The 20,901-nt window shown below is 43.9% G+C and overlaps 1 protein-coding gene across 3 annotated transcripts in view; it reads right to left on the reverse strand.

The window, feature by feature from the left end:
- The window catches only part of EYA3 (EYA transcriptional coactivator and phosphatase 3), a 104,793-nt gene that overhangs the window by 17,788 nt on the left and 66,104 nt on the right, over positions 1-20,901 (reverse strand). For all 3 annotated transcript variants that reach the window (XM_070404504.1, XM_070404502.1, XM_070404503.1), the window contains 5 exons: positions 20,749-20,834; positions 17,427-17,610; positions 14,959-15,098; positions 11,140-11,223; positions 9,585-9,674 (listed from right to left, as the gene is read on the reverse strand). In XM_070404504.1, the coding sequence (XP_070260605.1) occupies positions 9,585-9,674; positions 11,140-11,223; positions 14,959-15,098; positions 17,427-17,610; positions 20,749-20,834 (584 nt within the window). The remainder of the gene's footprint in view (positions 1-9,584; positions 9,675-11,139; positions 11,224-14,958; positions 15,099-17,426; positions 17,611-20,748; positions 20,835-20,901) is intronic.

Raw genomic sequence — 20,901 nt, forward strand, 5'->3', positions numbered from 1 at the left:
GCCAATCCTCACTTATGCTCTTATCTCTATAGTTCATTTTTCCAACAGCTCCTAGGTATGAGCACAAACTCCCTTACATTGTCAGGTGTGTCCATGTTCTATACTAGATTGAAATTTCTATTACACTGTAGGCCTCTTACAATATGACCCCTATCTTCCATCTCTTTTGTACTCCTCTGGTCTAGTCCAGTGACCTTATGCAGCATGTACCCAATAAATTCTTGCAGAAGAAACAGATGTTGGTAGAGTGTAGTATCACAACTGAAAGTGACTGAAACAGAAATTTATAAATTCAAATCTGGTACACAGAAGAGTTCGTCTAAGTCAATCTCCTCATGTTATAAAAGTGAGGTAAAATGATTTACCCAAGTGAGTGGTAGAAAGAATCTAGAAAGAGCCTTCTAATTCAGATTCAAGGTTCTTTCCACCAAACCCACATTAGTACTGACATAAAATGCCACCCACTGCCTAACTCTAACAGATTTACTCCTCTGACATCACCTAGGGTGGTATTGTAATGTCCACCTGCATCAGAATCCCCTGGGGAAGTTTTAAAAAAATGCATATTCTTGGGTCCACCCCAGAACTACCTGAATAGAATTTCTGGGAGTGAAGTCCTAGAATCTTCATTTTTAACAACCACGTGATTCTTATGCCCCCTAAAGTTGATAACCATTGACCTCAGGGGCAGGAACACATTCAGGTCAAATTCTTCACAGAACTTTCAGTCCTAAGTGAGGACTATGTCTAGAAAATCATTACAAATACAATTTGGCAATAATTACTGGCAGATAATAAGTTTTCAACAAATGTTTGCTGAATAACTCTGATGTCCTAACTTCTCAACATGTGAAGTTGAGGAAAGATTAAAGCATCGTGGAGCTTAGACTAAAGTATTAGAGTTTAGAGCCTTATTAATTTAATTTGTTGGAGAATTTTCTGTTAAATAGAACTGGATTATATTTGAAAAGGAATAGAATTATTTCATGTTTATAAAATGCTATTTTAATTTACTTTAAAATTTTCACTATTTTTAAAACTAGGTAATACATTTGGTATACAGTTCAAAATTCAAAAGGGTATTAAGTGACAAATCTGCTCCTTCCTACTTCCGTGTCCCAGCAATGCATCCTCCTCCCCAGATAAAACAACTTTTAATAGTTTCTTGTGTAGAATAAGTGCTTCACTGAGGCCCAAAGGTGGGAAGATAACTTTCCTAACTTGGGACTCACACTCCGGTCTTCTGACTCCCAGGTCTGTGTTCTTTCCACTAAACCATGTTTACCTCAAAGGCTAACTAAAATGTCAAAGCCAAAAAATTCACCAAGAAGCTCTCAGTGTTTCTTGGTTTTCCTTGCACAGCGACTCTGGATGTCAAGGCTAACTCATCCATGGAAAATCAGCATGTATAAAATAAAATGAATTACAGCTGTTACTTGTAGATCTGACAAATCTAGAGATTCTTTTAAGAAGGTAAAATTGAGAAACCAAGATGGCGGCATAGGTAAACACTAGAAATTGCTGCCTCCCACAACCACTTCAAAACTACAACTAAAAGACAAAACAGACATCGTCCAGAACCACAGGAAGGCTGGCTGAGTGGAAATTCTACAACTAGAAGGAAAGAGAAAAGCACACTGATACTCAGAAAAGGTGCGGAAGTAAAGTGCAGAGGTACGGAGGTGGAGGCTCCCATGCAGAAAGGGCTGGCTATGGAGGACTCCAGTGTCTTTTTCAATCTGGAGGGAGTCTCAAGCTCCCGACAGCTCTGAACTCCAGTTCCGGGCAAGTCTCTGGGGACCCAGACTCATACGGGGAGAAACTGGACTGTCTGGCATCGGTCGGAACTCGAGGGCGGCTTTCTCTCAGAGGTGCTTGCAGTGCTTACCATGGGACACTGAGACCCAGGGGCCTTTTAGGGCAGGACTGAGGACCAGCCATAGCTGTTTGCTCCACCCTGTTGATTCCCAGAGACCCCCGCCCCACCCAAGCTGCTAGCAGAGGCTTTTGCATATGAATGGGCTAGCCCTTTGAGATCTAAAATTACCTAACAAACTGCAGCTGGGTCAGAGAGACCCAGAACATCCAAAAGAAGGCTCAAGGCCCCACAGCAGCTTGCCTTGCTTCACAGCTGGGCCTCATCTGGGCACCTCCAAACCCCAAACAAGGAAGAGGAACCTGCAGATCTCGCCATAGCTCCTGCTGGGTAGCCTCAGGCAGAGGCTAAATTAGCACCTCCTTAGAGATCGAAGAGCCAGTGTACCCAGTGGTCAGAGTGGGACCATCCAGATTACAACTCCTCAGATCCATAAGGGATACACTCAGGGGGTAGACTCAGTGAACATCAAAGCCCCACTGAAGCAAGTCTTGCCCCATAAGGGTGTCTTCAGCACAGAAGTTCTCCCACCGTAGACATAGCTGATTCTCACAGCCAATTGGCCTGGAGGTCAATTCCTCCCAGTGATACCTACAACAATCAAGGCTTAACTACAACAAGACTGTGCACAAAGCCCACAAAGGGGCACCAAGAGTGCCCACCTCAGGTAATTGGGGAGGCTGAGCCACTGGGCCCTATAGGACACCTAGCACACAAAGCCACTCTATCAACACAGGAAAGCAGCCAAAATGCGGAGACAAAGAAACAGACCACAAATGACAGAAATGGAGAAAAGCAAACTACTGGATATAGAGTTCAAAACCACGGTTATAAGGGTTTTCAAAAATTTTCTAGAAACCGCCGATAAATTTAGTGAGACCCTCGAGGATATGAAAAAGGACCAACTAGAAATTAAGCATACACTGACTGAAATAAAGAATAATACACAGAGACAGAACCAAGATGGCGGCGTAGGGAGCGGACCTGTGTGTGCTGCTCTCTCACAGCATCATTGAAACTATCAACTATGAAGTAAACAACCGCCACTCAGAACCATGGGGAAGTTGGCCCAGTGGGAGATCTACAACTGGAGGAAAAGAAAGAAGCGCAGTGAGACTGAGTGGGAGCTACGGAGGCACCAAAACCAGAGGTACGCAGTCACACGCCACGCGGGCTGCAAATGGATTCTCGGTTTTTTACGAACCCTCGAATCCTCTGGGCTTGCTCGGGGCGGGTCTCTGAGGCCCCAGATCCCACAGGGAGAGGTGGCCACGGCCTTGCAGTGGTCGGAGAGCGAGGGAAGCTCTGATACGCGGCTGCTCACTGGCACCGAGGGACAAGAAGTCCTGGTGTCCCGGGGAGGCGAGGGGCGCGGAGACGCCGCCATCGCTATTTCATCCATGCTGGTGACTCCCTGTGACCCCGCCCTACCCTCAGGGCTGTGCCAGAGGCACAAGAGGGAATGACTGTGCTTTTACAAACTCTCAAATCCACTGAGCTGGTTCGGGCGGGTCTCTGAGGCCCCAGGCCCCAAGGCGAGAGACGGCACGGCCTTCCAGCGGTCAGGAAGCGAGGGAGGCTCTGGCGTTCGGCTGCTCGCCGGCACTGGGGGACACAAAGTCCTGGAGTCCTGGATAGGCAAGGGGCCGCTGAGTCTCCGCCCCGGCGACTCCCTGTGACCCCGCCCTACGCAATTTACATTCCCATCTGGGCTGTGCCAGACCCACAAGTAGAAGCGCCTTTTCTTCTGCAAACTTTCAAATCCACTGAGCTGGTTCAGGCGGGATCATGAAGCACCAGACCCTACGGGCAGAGGCAGCACGGCCTTGCAGCCATCAGAAAGCGAGGGAGACTCTGTTGCACAGCTGCTCGCCGGCACTGGGGGACACAAAGCCCTGGCAGAGAGTCAAGGGGCCGCGGAGACTCAGCCAGTGCTATTTGCTCCGCCATGGCGACTCCCTGAGTCTCAGCCCTAATCAATTTACATCCCCATCCAAGCTGTGCCAGGTGCACAAAAAGACCCACATGCGCTTTTGCAGCCTGTCCCAACAAATTGCAGACTTCAACTGCTCGCAGCCATGAGAGACACACTCAAGAAGCAGACCCAGGAGAACCAGGATGGCGGCATAAGGAAGAGACCTGTGCGTGCTACCTCGCACAACAACATCGAAACTACCAAATATCAGACAAACACCTATCATACAGAACCATGGGAAACTTGGCCCAGTGGTAGCTCTACAACTGGAAGGAGAGAAAGAACATTGAGACTGAGTAGGATGTGACACCAAGTACAGAGCCCAACCCAACAAACTGCAGATTTCAACTCCTCGCATAGAAAGAAGCGCATAGAGACTGAGTAGGATGTGCTGAAGCACCAAGTACAGAGCCCATCCCAGCAGGCTGCAGATTTCAGCTCCTTGCATCTGGGAGGGATGCAATCGGGGGGGCAGAGTCGGGTCCGGGGCCGGCCAGGGCTGGGCCTGACTCTGCTGGCACTGTGGAACTGCTGTACCAGCAAGCGCACAAACATGCCCACTGGTCCCAGTCTCTGGTGGGGCACTGCGGGACAGCAGACAGGCAGTCTGTGCACTTGGTGGAGGGCAGGAGCGCTGGATGTGCAACCACCAGGAATGCCTGGAGATTTTGTCTAGTGGGGAGCCGCCGGCAGGGGACAGAGGACCAAACATCCTGTTTCCCTGGTAAGGCTGGGATGGCCCCGGTGAGGTTGAAACGGTCCCGGTGTGGTAGGGACGACCCCGGCAAGGTTGAAACAGCCCCCGTGAGGTAGGGACGACCCCGGCGAGGTTGAAACAGCCCCCGTGAGGTAGGGACGACCCCAGTCAGGTCGAAACGGCCCCGGCGTGGTAGGGACAACCCCGGTCAGGTTGAAACGGCCCCGGTGTGGTAGGGACAACCCCGGTCAGGTTGAAACAGCCCCGGTGTGGTAGGGACAACCCCGGTGAGGTTGAAACGGCCCCCGTGAGGTAGGGACGACCCCAGTCAGGTCGAAACGGCCCCGGTGTGGTAGGGACAACCCCGGTCAGGTTGAAACAGCCCCGGTGTGGTAGGGACAACCCCGGTGAGGTTGAAACGGCCCCCGTGAGGTAGGGACGACCCCAGTCAGGTTGAAACGGCCCCCGTGAGGTAGGGACGACCCCAGTCAGGTCGAAACGGCCCCAGCGTGGTAGGGACAACCCCGGTCAGGTTGAAACGGCCCCCGTGAGGTAGGGACGACCCCGGTGAGGTTGAAACAGCCCCCGTGAGGTAGGGACGACCCCAGTCAGGTCGAAACGGCCCCGGCGTGGTAGGGACAACCCCGGTCAGGTTGAAACAGCCCCGGTGTGGTAGGGACAACCCCGGTGAGGTTGAAACGGCCCCCGTGAGGTAGGGACGACCCCAGTCAGGTCGAAACGGCCCCGGTGTGGTAGGGACGACCCCGGTGAGGTTGAAACAGCCCCCGTGAGGTAGGGACGACCCCAGTCAGGTCGAAACGGCCCCGGCGTGGTAGGGACAACCCCGGTCAGGTTGAAACGGCCCCCGAGAGGTAGGGACGACCCCAGTCAGGTCGAAACGGCCCCGGCGTGGTAGGGACAACCCCGGTCAGGTTGAAACGGCCCCCGAGAGGTAGGGACGACCCCAGTCAGGTCGAAACGGCCCCGGCGTGGTAGGGACAACCCCGGTCAGGTCCAAACGGCCCCGGCGTGGTAGGGACAACCCCGGTCAGGTTGAAACGGCCCCCGTGAGGTAGGGACGACCCCAGTCAGGTCGAAACGGCCCCGGCGTGGTAGGGACAACCCCGGTCAGGTTGAAACGGCCCCCGTGAGGTAGGGACGACCCCAGTCAGGTCGAAACGGCCCCGGCGTGGTAGGGACAACCCCGGTCAGGTTGAAACGGCCCCCGTGAGGTAGGGACGACCCCGGCGAGGTTGAAACAGCCCCCGTGAGGTAGGGACGACCCCAGTCAGGTCGAAACGGCCCCGGCGTGGTAGGGACAACCCCGGTCAGGTTGAAACGGCCCCGGTGTGGTAGGGACAACCCCGGTCAGGTTGAAACAGCCCCGGTGTGGTAGGGACAACCCCGGTCAGGTTGAAACGGCCCCCGTGAGGTAGGGACGACCCCAGTCAGGTCGAAACGGCCCCGGCGTGGTAGGGACAACCCCGGTCAGGTTGAAACGGCCCCCGTGAGGTAGGGACAACCCCGGTGAGGTTGAAACAGCCCCCGTGAGGTAGGGACGACCCCAGCCAGGTCGAAACGGCCCCGGCGTGGTAGGGACAACCCCGGTCAGGTTGAAACAGCCCCGGTGTGGTAGGGACAACCCCGGTGAGGTTGAAACGGCCCCCGTGAGGTAGGGACGACCCCAGTCAGGTCGAAACGGCCCCGGCGTGGTAGGGACAACCCCGGTCAGGTCGAAACGGCCCCGGCGTGGTAGGGACAACCCCGGTCAGGTTGAAACGGCCCCCGTGAGGTAGGGACGACCCCAGTCAGGTCGAAACGGCCCCGGCGTGGTAGGGACAACCCCGGTCAGGTTGAAACGGCCCCCGTGAGGTAGGGACGACCCCGGCGAGGTTGAAACAGCCCCCGTGAGGTAGGGACGACCCCAGTCAGGTCGAAACGGCCCCGGCGTGGTAGGGACAACCCTGGTCAGGTTGAAACGGCCCCGGTGTGGTAGGGACAACCCCGGTCAGGTTGAAACAGCCCCGGTGTGGTAGGGACAACCCCGGTCAGGTTGAAACGGCCCCCGTGAGGTAGGGACGACCCCAGTCAGGTTGAAACGGCCCCGGTGTGGTAGGGACAACCCCGGTCAGGTTGAAACGGCCCCCGTGAGGTAGGGACGACCCCAGTCAGGTCGAAACGGCCCCGGCGTGGTAGGGACAACCCCGGTCAGGTTGAAACGGCCCCCGTGAGGTAGGGACAACCCCGGTGAGGTTGAAACAGCCCCCGTGAGGTAGGGACGACCCCAGTCAGGTCGAAACGGCCCCGGCGTGGTAGGGACAACCCCGGTCAGGTTGAAACAGCCCCGGTGTGGTAGGGACAACCCCGGTGAGGTTGAAACGGCCCCCGTGAGGTAGGGACGACCCCAGTCAGGTCGAAACGGCCCCGGTGTGGTAGGGACGACCCCGGTGAGGTCGAAACGGCCCCGGTGTGGTAGGGACGACCCCGGTGAGGTCGAAACAGCCCCCGTGAGGTAGGGACGACCCCAGTCAGGTCGAAACGGCCCCGGCGTGGTAGGGACAACCCCGGTCAGGTTGAAACGGCCCCCGAGAGGTAGGGACGACCCCAGTCAGGTCGAAACGGCCCCGGCGTGGTAGGGACAACCCCGGTCAGGTTGAAACGGCCCCCGTGAGGTAGGGACGACCCCAGTCAGGTCGAAACGGCCCCGGCGTGGTAGGGACAACCCCGGTCAGGTTGAAACGGCCCCCGTGAGGTAGGGAAGACCCCGGTGAGGTCGAAACGGCCCCGGTGTGGTAGGGACAACCCCGGTGAGGTTGAAACGGCCCCCGTGAGGTAGGGACGACCCCAGTCAGGTCGAAACGGCCCCGGCGTGGTAGGGACAACCCCGGTCAGGTTGAAACGGCCCCCGTGAGGTAGGGACGACCCCAGTCAGGTCGAAACGGCCCCGGTGTGGTAGGGACAACCCCGGTCAGGTTGAAACAGCCCCGGTGTGGTAGAGACAACCCCAGTCAGGTTGAAACGGCCCTGGTGTGGTAGGGACGACCCCGGTGAGGTTGAAACGGCCCCCGTGAGGTAGGGACGACCCCGGTGAGGTTGAAATGGCCCTGGTGAGGCTCAGACGGCCCTGGTGAGGTTGAGACTACTCCAGTGAGGTTGGGACAAATAAAGGGGACCAGTATGGACTGATGAACAGGTGTAGATACAGAAGCAGAGCAACATTGAACAGAATGTTAAACTACAATGGGGAGCCTGGGGAGGGTTGGGGGGGGGGGATTAAGAGACCAACTGAAGGACTTATATGCATGCATATAAGATTAACCAATGGACACAAGACACGGGGCGGGGGGGGGCGGGGGGTAGGGGCCGGGGGAATGTCATGGGGGGGAAAAAGGAGACATATGTAATACTCTTTGTAATACTTTAAGAAATAAAAATTATTAAAAAAAAAAAAAAAAAAAAGAATAATACACAGAGATCCAACAGCAGACTAGAGGATCCCAAGAATCAAGTCAGATTTGAAATACGAAGAAGCAAAAAACACCCAACCGGAAAAGCAAAATGAAAAAAGAATGCAAAAATATCAAGATAGTGTAAGGAGCCTCTGGGACAACTTCAAGCGTACCAACATCTGAATTATAGGGGTGCCAGAAGAAGAGAGAGAGCAAGATATTGAAAACCTACTTGAAGAAATAATGACAGAAAACTTCCCCTACCTGGTGAAAGAAATAGACTTACAAGTCCAGGAAGCGCAGAGAACCCCAAACAAAAGGAATCCAAAGAGGACCACACCAAGACACATCATAATTAAAATGCCAAGGGCAAAAGACAAAGAGAGAATCTTAAAAGCAGCAAGAGAAAGACAGTCAATTACCTACAAGGGAGTACCCATATGACTGTCAGCTGATTTCTCAACAGAAACTATGCAGGCCAGAAAGGAGTGGCAAGAAATATTCAAAGTGATGAATACCAAGAACCTACAACCAAGATTACTTTATCCAGCAAAGCTATCATTCAGAAGTGAAGGTCAGATAAAGAGCTTCACTGATAAGAAAAAGCTAAAGGAGTTCATCACCACCAAACCAGTACTATATGAAATGCTGAAAGGTATTCTTTAAGAAGAGAAAGAAGAAAAAGGTAAAGATAAAAATTATGAACAACAAATACATATCTATCAACAACTGAATCTAAAAATCAAGTGAATAAAAAATCTGATGAACAGAGTAAACTGGTGAATATAATAGAAGGGAATGGACTAACAATTCTCAGGGAGGAAAGGGGTTTGGGAGGTGTGGGAAGAGACTGGACAGAAATCGTATACCTATGGATGAGGACAGTGGGGGGGTAAGGGCAGAGAGTAGGGTGGGAACTGGGTGGAGAGGAGCTACGGGGGGGGGGGAGAGGAACAACTGTAATAATCTGAACAATAAAGATTTATTTAAAAAAAAAAAGAAGGTGAAATTGAAGTATAGTCAAATACACTTAAGACCACAAATAATCGCCTGGCTGGTGTGGCTCAGTGGTTGAGTGTCAACCTATGAACCAGTATGCCAGGGTTCAATTCCTGGTCAGGGCACATGGTTGTGGACTCAATCCCCCAGTGGGAAGTGAGTGGGAGGCGGCCGATCAATGACTTTCTCTCATCATTGATGTTTCTATCTCTCCCTCCCTCTCTGAAGTCAATAAAAATATATATTAAAAAGAAGAGCACAAAAAAAAGTCAAACCCACCTTATATATTATTTAATATATATGAATAAATTGAAATTTTGGAATCTGTGTTTTGCCTAATGGGTTGGCAAAACAGAGCTAGATAACTTCCAGAAAAACAATAAAATTTTTGAGCCAATAAAATTGAGGGATAGAACCAAGACTGTGATGACTTAGCCAAGGCACTATTTCTACAAGACTATATAGATCTAAGTAACCAGCTGGCCTCTCCATACCCACCCTAACCACATATCCTCTAACTAAATAAGCACTAAATAGTTACTGAACAAAATGTTTCATTAAAGCACAGAAACAATTTAAAATGCTTACCTCTAAGTCATTGAAAAATAGGTGTGTATCAGCCACTTCAAAAATCATTTCTTCCATAGTTAAACCTGAGCCAATCACTACTGTTGGGTCCTGGAATATAATAAGAGAAAAATCGCTTGACTTGATACTCACAGATCTGGTTCTGATCCTTAAATATTTAAAAATTATTTGGGTCAAGGCCAGAACAACACAGACCCACAATAGTGCTTCCAACTATTACTGATGCAATTTCATTCAGTTTTAAGAATTTGGAATTGTGAAAAGTTAAAAATTTCAAGACTTTAGTTTCTAGAAGACTAAACCCACTTAAAAACAACAGTAACAAAAACAACCTTGTCGTCCCATGAACCGTAAGGTTGATGGTTTGATTCCTGATCAGGGCATATGTCCAGCTGGCAAACTCAATGCCCTGTAGGGGACGTGCAGGAGGTAGCCAATCTATGTATTGCTCTCACATCGATGTTTCCCTCTCCCTCTCCTTTCATCTCTCTCTAAAACTCAATAAAAATATTAAAAAAACACACAACACTTAAATTTTGGGGGGCGGGGTGGGGGGGGGATTCTGTTTCAGGAGAAACTCTAACTTTTGCTAAAATATTAATATTGTAACACCCATTATCTTCCCTACACACACACACACAGAGTATAATACCAGAAATCAGCTATCTGAAATCTCAACAACCAGAAAATAAGTAAACAAAGGCTGAAGAGTCATAATATTTGCAGTAAAAGCAATGCACTTAGCTTACCCTCATCTTCAACCCCCAATGCACTTAGTTTTAAAATGAACAACCAGGTCTTCATTTAGAGGCTGTATGCTCTTATTTTATTTATTTATTTATGTTATAAACAGCCTAGTTACGGTATTTAGCGTAGGAGCTTGCCAGTCTATATTCTAAAAGTCTGTGGAAATTACTCCTAACACAAACATTTGTGACAATAAGGAATATATGGGAATAGTAAGAGAGCAAAAGAGGCAGATATTTTTATAAAATCTATTTATAATACAGAAAAATAGGTGCCTGAAGGTAGTTTAGAGTAGAAATATATAGGCGATAGCTCAAAAACAGCTCATCCCTCTATTAAAACTGATGTTTAGATTAATGACAAAACAAGTTAAATTCTGCTTGGTATACTTAATTTAAGAAGGTATGTAATCTCTTTTAGAAAGATACTTTATATTTTATCTGTAATTTGAACTAGGTAAATGAAATGTACAGTTTAGGTTGTTAAAAGAAACTTAAGGGATAATAGATTGGTCTTCGGAATATATAATCCCGAGACTTCACTCTGTTTTGAGCATCATTCCCATACTTCATTTATACAAAATACCACTCTCAAAGAACTTCAGCTTTCACCACTTACCTCAGGTCTAGTCTCTAGCTTTATCATCAACTCTGCCTGACCATGCAGCCTGCCTGGTAAAAGCTACTCAGTGAAATTTAACATGGAAAGGCCCAGGGTAAGGTGGAGGTAGCAGAGAAAGTGATTTTGGTTACCTGCTCTTATAGCAGAAAAGAGATGGTTACAACAAAGGAAGAAAGACTCAAATTACCTTTCCATACTTCTGGGCATAGGATCCAGTAAGAAGGGAGTGAAAGATGATGATAGTTTCATCCAAGTCCCACAGAAATACCCGCTGAGGGAGGAAAATATGAAAAATAATGAGTGAACATCTTTTCTAATCACAATGGGATAAAGCAAGAAATTAATGGAAAACTGGAAAATTCACAAATACATGAAAATTAAACAACACAATTTTAAATAATCAAGGATGGAAGAAGAAATCACAAGTGAAATTATAAAATACCTTGAAATGAATGAAAATAAAAACGCAACAACAAAAAAATTTGTAGTATGCAGCAAAAGCAGTGCTAAAAAGGAGATTTACAGCTGTAAATGCATAACTTAAAAAAGACCTCAATTAATAACCTAACTGTACAATTTAAAAAACTAGAAAAAGCCAGCAGAAGGAAGGAAATAATAAAAGTTAGAATGGAGATAAATAAAGCATAGAATAGAAAAATAATCAAGGAAAATTAACAAAACTAAAAGCAATTCTTTAAAAAGATCTATAAGGCCTAGTTAGTTTGGTTCTGTGGATAGAGCATCAGCCTGCAGACTGAAGAGTCCCAGGTTCAATTCCAGCCAAGGGCACATGCCACTTAGTGGGGGGCATGCACGAGGCAGCCAATCAATGATTCTCTCTCATCACTGATGTTTCTCTCTCTCCCTCCCTCTCCCTTCCTCTCTGAAATCAATCAAAATATATTGTAAAAAATAAAAATCTATAAAATTGACAACTTTTTAGACTAAGAAAAAGAAAACTCAAATGACTAAAATCAGAAATGAACATTATTACTAATTTTAGACTTTAGAAATAAAAAGGATTATAAGAGAACACTATGGACAGCTGTACATCAACAAATAACCTAGGTGAAATGAACAAATTTCTAAAAAAACACAAAGTGCCAAATGACTCCAGAAGAAATAGAAATTCTGAATAGACCTTTAACTGGTAAGATGATTGGATCAGTAATCAAAAACATCCCAAGGAAGATAAGCCTACGACAAGATGGCTAGCTATCCTGGTAAATTCTACCAAACATTTAAAAAGTCGTCTTAAGCTATTCCAAAAAGTTGAAGAGGGAACATTTCTTAACTTCCTCAATGAAGCCAGCATTACCCTGATACCATCAAGAGAATAAAAAGACAATCCACAGAATGGGAGAAAATATTTGTATATCATATATCTGACAAAGGATTAATATCTAGAATATATAAAAAATTCCTAAAACTCAATAAAAAACAAATTTAAAACTCAGTTTAAAAATGGGTAAGTACCCTGGCTGGGTGGCTCAGTTGGTTGGAGTGTCACCAAACACAGAAAAAAGGTTGTGGATTTGATTCCTAGTCAGGGTACCTACGGGAGACAACTAATCAAGGATTTTCATTTTCTCTCTCCTCTCTTCTCTCCTCTTCCTCTCCCCTCCTCTTCCTCTCCCCTCCCCTCCCCTCCCCTCCCCTCTTCTCTCTCTGTTTCTCTCTCTCTCTCTCTCTCTCTCTCTCTCTCTCTCTCTCTCTCTCTCCTCTCCCCGCCTCTCTAAAATCAATGAACAGCCTGGCTGGTGTGGCTCTGTGGTTGATCATCGACCTTTGAATCAGGAGATCAGGATTCAATTCCCGGTCAGGGCACATGCCTGGGTTGCAGGCTCGATCCCTTGTATGGGATGTCCAGAAGGCAGCTGATCAATGATTCTCTCTCATCACTGATGTTTTTATCTCTCCCTCTTCCTCTCTGAAATTAAAAAATATATATGAAAAATAAATAAATAAAATCAATGAACATATCCTCAGGAATAAGAAAAAAAGGGCAAGGAATCTGAATAGACATTTCTCTAAAGAAATGGCTAATAAACACATGAAAAGATGTTCAACATTATTTGTCATTAAGGAAATGCAAATCAAAACCACAATGGATACCACTTCACATCTATTAGGATGCCTATTATCAAAAATATGGGTGAGGATGTAGAGAAACTGAATCCTCATGCATGCTGATGGGAATGTTAGATGGTATAGCCACTATTGAAAACATTTTGGTGGTTCCTCAAAAAGTTGAACATAGAACTACCATATCATCCAGCAATTCTACTGCTAGGTTTACCCAAAATCACTGAAAAGAGGTACTCAGAGATACTGGTATAGCACTGTTCATAGCAGCACTATTTAGCAGCTCAAAGGTGAAAGAACCCCAGGTGTCCATCAACAGGATGAGTAAACAAAATGCAGTATATACCTAATACTACAATGAAACAGTATTCAGCCATAAAAAGGAACAAAGTTCTTATGCTTGCTACAAAATGAATGGACCTTGAAAAAAAGTCTGTCATAAAAGGATAGATATTGTATTATGCTATTTTTTATGAGATATCTAAAACAGGCAAATTCAAAAAGACAGGAAGTAGAACAGAGGTTACTAAGGGCTAGTGGAGAGAGAAAAGGGAGTTACTGCTTAATGGGTACAAAGTTTTTGTGTAGTAGGATCGTGGAAATAAATAGTGGCAACAATTAAATAAGTTTGTGAAAACATTTAATACCACTGAATCACACTTAGAAATAGTAAATACTATGTTAAGTATATTTTACCACAATTTTCAAAAATGAGCTCTCTCTGTTTTTCCCAAGAACCATATTAGGACTTTAGATTTTCTTTCTCTTTTTCTCTTTCTCTTTCTCTTTCTTTTCTTTTCTTTTCTTTCCCTCCCTCCCTCCCTCCCTCCCTCCCTCCCTCCCTCCCTCCCTCCCTCTCTCCCTCCCTTCCTTCCTCTCCCTCCTTCCCTCCCTCCCTCCCTTCCTTCCTTCCTTCCTCTCCCCTCCTTCCCTCCCTCCCTCCCTCCCTCCCTCCCTCCCTCCCTCCCTCCCTCCCTCCCTCCCTTTCTTCCTTTCTTTTCTTCCCCCAAGAATAAAGGGGAAGAGAGGCTCCAAAAACAGCTTCAATTTATCTATGTCTTCAGAACACCTATCAATGGACTCATTTTTAAAGATAGCTTTTCCCCTTATTAAATAATTCTATTATAGAAAAATTGAAAAACAAAACGATTAATATCAAAGCTTCACTCTTATTAATAGTTTGTATGACTTTCTAGTCTTTTTATAATAATGAAGCCAAATGTATCCCCATAGTAAACTCTTATAGTGTTTAACCACAGAATAAATAAGTGTAAATCTCATTAATAAAGTCATCAAATGGGCATAAGATACAGGGGGGTAGGGGAGGCCTGAGGGTTGGGGGGGAAACGAGACATATGTAATACTCTTTTAATGCTTTAAGCAATAAAATAAAAAAAAGAGATAAGTAAAAAAAATAAATAAAGTCATCAGATTTGGTTGCATGCTTCCCAGAAACTTTGTCTAAAGCACTCTAGTCTTCTCATTTTACTTTGAGATTTTTGAATGGTGAACAGTATGACATTACTTGTGACACCCTCTGCTTTCTGAGGATAATGCACTGTTCTTTCTGTTCTCTGGAATATAGAGAATAGTTGCTTCTTTCCCTTAAAGAGTTAATTGGTTACTTAAATTCAGAAAAGCTTTTTTGATACTTTTGGTAAAAGCATCTAAAGTAATATGGAAAGTTATGGGCATAGACAACTGTGTTTTTACATTTCTCTTATCACTTGATCAACTCAGTTTCTCTTGCCCAGGAATTAAAGGGTACACAACATAGAAACATATTATTCCACGATACACACACACACACACACACACATATATATCTATATATCTATATCTATATCTATATATTTTTTAATAAGCTTAAGAAATGAAGAAAAAAATAAAGTAGGTAACTCAAAGGAGTTTCTTCCCATACTTCCAATTCGCTGTCCTGGGAAGAGCTAGCATCAGCCTTCCTCTTGCCCCGGTTCTTTCCAGTCATGTTTTTTCTGGACAGGTCATCAGCATCTTTACTTGGTGTAGTCTGGGACAAAGATGGGCTTGTAGAAGGGTCTCCTGAAAAGGAAAAATAAGACATTTATTGCTCGTAGTCACAGAGAGGGAAGAGGGCCAGAAGTTTTTTGTCCTTAAGAATCATACTGCAGAGATAAAGCATGAAAAACCAAACTTTAATTTGGGAATGCAGAACTGGGCACTGAACATCAACAGCTCTTAACGTCATAGAGAGTTATTACTGGAATTTATACACCTGCACCCAATGAAAGAACACATCTATAACATTGTTTTGCATAAAAAAGAAAAAAGAATCTGAATCTGATTAAGCTTCTAGATCAGAGTTGCTCAACTTGGCACAATTGACATTTTGGGCCAGATTAATGTTTGTTGTGAGTGTGCTGTCTTGTGCATTGTAGGATGTCTGGCTAAGCAGCATCCTTGGCCTCTACACTCTAGCTGCCAGCAGCACTCCACATAGTGTGACAACCAAAAATGTTTTTATACATTGCCAAATGTCAAAGCGGGAAGAGGGAGGCACATATTGCCTCTAGTTGAAAAAGACTGCTTTAGATCCATTTACTAATGTACAATAACATACACAAGGCAGCAGGATATGTTAAACTACCCTATAAGGCAGCGGTTCTCAACCTGTGGGTCGCAACCCCTTTGGGGGTCGAATGACCCTTTCACCGGGACCACCTAAGACCATCGGAAAACACATATATAATTACATATTGTTTTTGTGATTAATCACTATGCTTTAATTATGTTCAATTTGTAACAATGAAATTGGGGGTCACCACAACATGAGGAACTGTATTAAAGGGTCGTGGCATTAGGAAGGTTGAGAACCACTGCTATAAGGATATAATCAACGCAATAGTTTCTTGAACAAAATAAAGTACACAGGGGAATAAAAAAAAGAGATAGAGGAATTTATAGATTAAAAGAGACAAAATACGTATCTTCCAATCACAATGTATGGATCTTACTTAGATCCTAATTTAAACAAATTGTAAAAAGAAAAACAAAATAATATTTATGAGAAAACGGGAAATATGAATACCTCTTGGTACTTAATGATATTAAGAAATTATTGTTGAATTATTGTAGATGGGATAATGAAATTGTGGTCATGTTGAGCATTTATCTTTTAGAATGATGTCTAGAATTTAGAGAGGGAATTAGATGAAGTATAGTTGAAAAAAAGTTTGCCTATGAGCTTTTATTGTTGAAGATGGATGTCGGATACATAAGGGTTCACTATACTACTCAGACAACGTCTGTCTGTTTGAAATTCTTCATTATTCAAAAGTTAAAATCGTTATGAAGAACGTAGAGATTTAGAGAAACGAAATCAAAACTAAAGTATCATTACATGTAATTATTTCAAAGTTACGTAATTTTGAAGCGACCATCTGTATGTCCATTACTTAGAAGACTGGTAAAGGCACATGGAAAACTGCTTTAGTTGATGTAGAGCACTATTTTTAAAAAGGCATCAGAGCTAATAACAATAACAGTCCTTCCTCAAGTAATATGATATGACAGCAAACTTTAAATGAGTGAAATATAGGGGAAGACAACTCTCACTACCATCAAATTTGCATGAAAATTAGTGATAAATAAAAAGTATGGCCCAGCCAGTGTGGCTCAGTGGTTGAGATTCAACCTATGAACCAAGAGATCATGGTTTAATTCCTGGTCAGACACATTCCCCGGGTTATGGGCTCAATCCCGGTAGAGGGCATGCAGGAGACAGCCAATCAATGATTCTCTCTCATCACTGATGTTTCTCTTCTTCTCTGAAATCAATAAAAAAAAAAATATTTTTAAAAGTGTGTGCATATATTTATTGAATGTGTCAGGGTTTGTTTTTTTTTAACCTGGACATCATAATCCATTGAAACATTTCAAAGCTAAACACACAGATCTAAATTTGTAGGTCAAATTTCATGTGTTTCTTTAGCTTTTCTTAGAATCTTAAAGGGACCCATGACACAGAAAAAGTTAAGAACTACTGCTCTGAAGCTGAGCAGAAGTCCAAAATATCCAGACTAAAACTGGAATCCTCTCCAACTTTTATAAAATGTGCCATGAAGTTCCCTGTGACAATCATTTTAGAGCTATAGAAGGGGGGTGGGATGAAGTAGGAGTCACAAATACAGTCTTTTCATTCTTGGCACTTTTCTGTTTACAGCATCAGGTATTACATTCAACCTGCCAATGACTTGTTACAGTCTGGCTTCAATGTTTATATTATATACTCCTGAGAGGGAAAACAAACAGCATGGTAACAGTAACTTAGACCAGAACAAAATAATCGTCACCATCACCTGTCAGATGAAGTGCCCTTAAAGCCAAAGTTTTTAGAGCTGTGGTGCTTACCAGAGGAAAGTCTCTGTGCTGCAGGCGCAGGTACCATGACACTAGGCTTCTCCGTCTGGTATGTGGTTGCTGCTAATGTGCTACTCTCACCATCATTGTTAGTTTGGCCTGTGACTCCAAAGCTGGAGCTAGGGTAGCAGGCCTGGTACTGACTCTGACCAAGGATAGTATAGGTGGGATAGTCCTGTAGATCAAAGGGGTTAAGGGAGAAAAATAAGACTTTTAGATACAGCAAAACATTAATTTCAATGTGAAATTTCTAAGGAAATTCTCATGTCCTTCTTATTCATAATTATTTTCCTAAATTGGCTTCTTCTTCATCTTCAATTTAAAGAAATGATTTTCAAAATGCATTCTGTTAGAAACCTACGAGTCAAGAGGAGATGCCTCATGGCTGTCTGGAATGGGGAAGGCTGAGAGGGAAAGGTCCCATGCACTCTACACATAATGTCCCTTTTTCTAAATATAATAGCTCTCTCTCTTTCTCCTTCCTATTTTACGTATTGAATCTCTAGATAAATATCTGCATGGAATTCTTGAAGAAAGATCTACTCTTTAAGTAGTTTATAAACCACCTGGCCAGAATGAACCGGGAGGTCACGGTTCAATTCCCCGTCAGGGCACATGCCCAGGTTGTGGGCTCTGTCCCCAGTGTGGGGCATGCAGGAGGCAACCAGTCATTGATTCTCTCTCATCACTGATGTTTCTATCTCTCTCTCCCTCTCCCTTTTTCTCTGAAATCAATTAAAAAAAAAAAAAGTTTATGAACCACTGCACTAGATGGTAGTGCTTCTAAGGACAGAAGACCTTAAACAAAAAAGATCACAAATCCTACATTAAAGTTTCCCAGTTTAACAACTTTCTTTCTAAAATAATCAATGTTTCTTTAGAATATTCAAAGGGAACTTTTGCTGGTGTCACGAGCATATACATGTCAAAACTTATCAAACTGTATAATTTAAATCTGTAAAGTTTATTGTATGTCAATTATACCTTAATAAAGCTGTTAAAAAATGGGTATGATGTATAGCTCAAAAACACACCTTAAAAAATTTCATCTATACTGAAATTGATGAGATACAGAAAGACGCTAACTGATCAGACCAATTATTAGTAAAGAATATACAAGTATCTACCCTAAGTGGCGGGGTGAGGAGTGGTGGGGGAGTGGTGTGTGTGCATGGGTGAGAAAAGAGATTATTATAGAGAGTAAGTCATACTAGCTGTACTCAAGGGAGTTAAAAATTCAACAGGAGCTAAGGGAAAAAAACCAGTTCCAACAAATTAGCAATAAATTATATGTCAAATGAGTAAAACACAGAGAAAGACAAGTATCACAGAAGATTGTGGTTAGAGTGTTTACTAAGATAAGTAGGCAGAGAGAATAAATACAAGAATAGGCTCTGAAAAGATTTTATTAAGGAGCCAAAGATGTTCAGTCTGGTTGAAAGGATCTTTTTAGGCTTGAATGGTTAAGGAATATGACTTGGATTGTTTCCAGTGGTTCTCAACCTTGGCTGCACATTAGAATCACCTAGGAATCTTTCTAAAATCTTTCCAGTGGTTCTCAACCTTGGCTGTACATTAGAATCACCTGGGAATCTATTTAAAATCAGGATTTTAAAAAGATTCCCAGGTGATTCTAATGTGCAGCCAAGGTTGAGAACCACTGGTTTAGACAATGGTGATTCGCTTATGCGGGGACAGGAAATGGGGATTACCAAATTCAAACCAACAAGTAAACAGACAGAAAGATAATGAGCAGGTGAGTGTAGGATAAAAAGTGACATTTAGAGAAAAGTAATCAGATGGTGTTTAGAAAATAGACAACATGGCAAAAAATGAGAGATGAATAGTTAAATACAGTAATTCAGGATTAAGGGGCTAGAGGACAAAACATGGGAAATGATAGCAAAAGTGAAAAACAAAGAATTTTAGAAAAGGCTGGATTAGGGATAAGTGAGAAAAAAATATTGTTGACTGGTCTAGGCCTAGGTTTATTTAAAAAAAATGGTCTCATTAACAAGAATTGAGAAGTCCTAGAGAAAAGTGGTCTTACTGTTGGAGAACAAGGTGACAGAAGAAAGGGAAGAATGAAAGATTGTTTTTAGATATGGTAAGCTTAAGGAAATAACAGGACATTAAAAAAAAAAAAAAAGTCCACCAATAAGCAGAAAGCCTGTAGCTAAGATTAAGACTAGAATCCTTATTTCAGAGGTAGTAAATGGATATTGTGAATGTGGTTAAACATTCCTGGGGATGGAAAACTAAATACAGACTGTCCCTGATACAAGAAAAGCTAAGAAAGGAAGAGAGATAGATGTACCCTGAATAGTGCCAGGTACATCTTATCCCTAATAGGAGGAACTCAATAAATATTTGTGGATTAAAAGATGAACAAATGCAGGAACAAACATAAAAAAATGAACCAGAATAGTAGTATGTTAAATGCAGCCAGAAAAAAGATGGATACAGTGGTTGATAATATTAATTGCTGCAGAGAAACAACAAATAAAAACATAACAATAAAGGCACTGAAGATATTAACAGCGATCCAAGATAAAATGTTAATAGAACAATGATACAAATCAGACCACAGCCCTGGCCAGTTTTTCTCAGTGGTTTGAACAACAGCCTGTGGACCAAAGGGTTTCAGGTTCAATTCCTGGTCAAGTGCATGTACCTTGGTTGCATGTTCCCCAGCCCTGGCAGGCAACCAATGGATGTGTCTCTCTCACATTGATGTCTCTCTCTCTCTCTCTCTCTCGCTCTTTTTCTCATCCTCTCCTCCCTCCCACTCTCTCTAGAAATAATTGGAAAAAATATCCTTGGATGAGAATTAAAAACAAGCAAACAAACAAACAAAAAAACAGACCACAAAGAATTCACAAAGGAATGAGTAGCTAAATAAAAGTGGAAGCAACATTTATTCGTTCCACAAATATTTATTATGTGCCTTTAATGTGAATGCCAGGCATTTTTATGAACTCTGGAAATATGTAAGTGAACAAAAAAGAGAAATAAATCTCTACCCTTATAGAGCTTACATTCTAAAAGGGGCAGGGTAGGAGAGAGAGACACACACAGTAGATAAAGGGAGCAGATAGAACCATATCATTGAGAGGCTTAGCAGAGAAATGAGAGAAGCTGGATGGGGCCTGAGAAACCATCCAGGGGACTGGTTCTCAGGGCTTCCAGAGAAGGGTCTTTCCACAGCACATACCAGTTGTTTTTTAGATTGGCAAATTGACAATGGAAAGAAGAGAGGACGAGCTAGCGAGATGAACCATATCAAACAGGATAAACAAAAGTAGCACTGTACCTGGTTTGAGATGCTGGAAACTGCTGCTGCTGGAATATTGGCAATTGTAGATGAAGTGGATATCAGGCTGGCATTTGTGCTTGAAGCTATAGGATTGAGAATTTTAAGAGATATTAAAGATATTATGTGAAAGGCTAGAAGAAATTTAAAATA

The sequence above is a fragment of the Myotis yumanensis genome, unplaced genomic scaffold (genome assembly GCF_028538775.1).
Source record: "Myotis yumanensis isolate MYYU_CA2020_CCGP unplaced genomic scaffold, mMyoYum1.0.hap1 SCAF_2, whole genome shotgun sequence".
Taxonomy (NCBI): Eukaryota; Metazoa; Chordata; class Mammalia; order Chiroptera; family Vespertilionidae; genus Myotis; species Myotis yumanensis.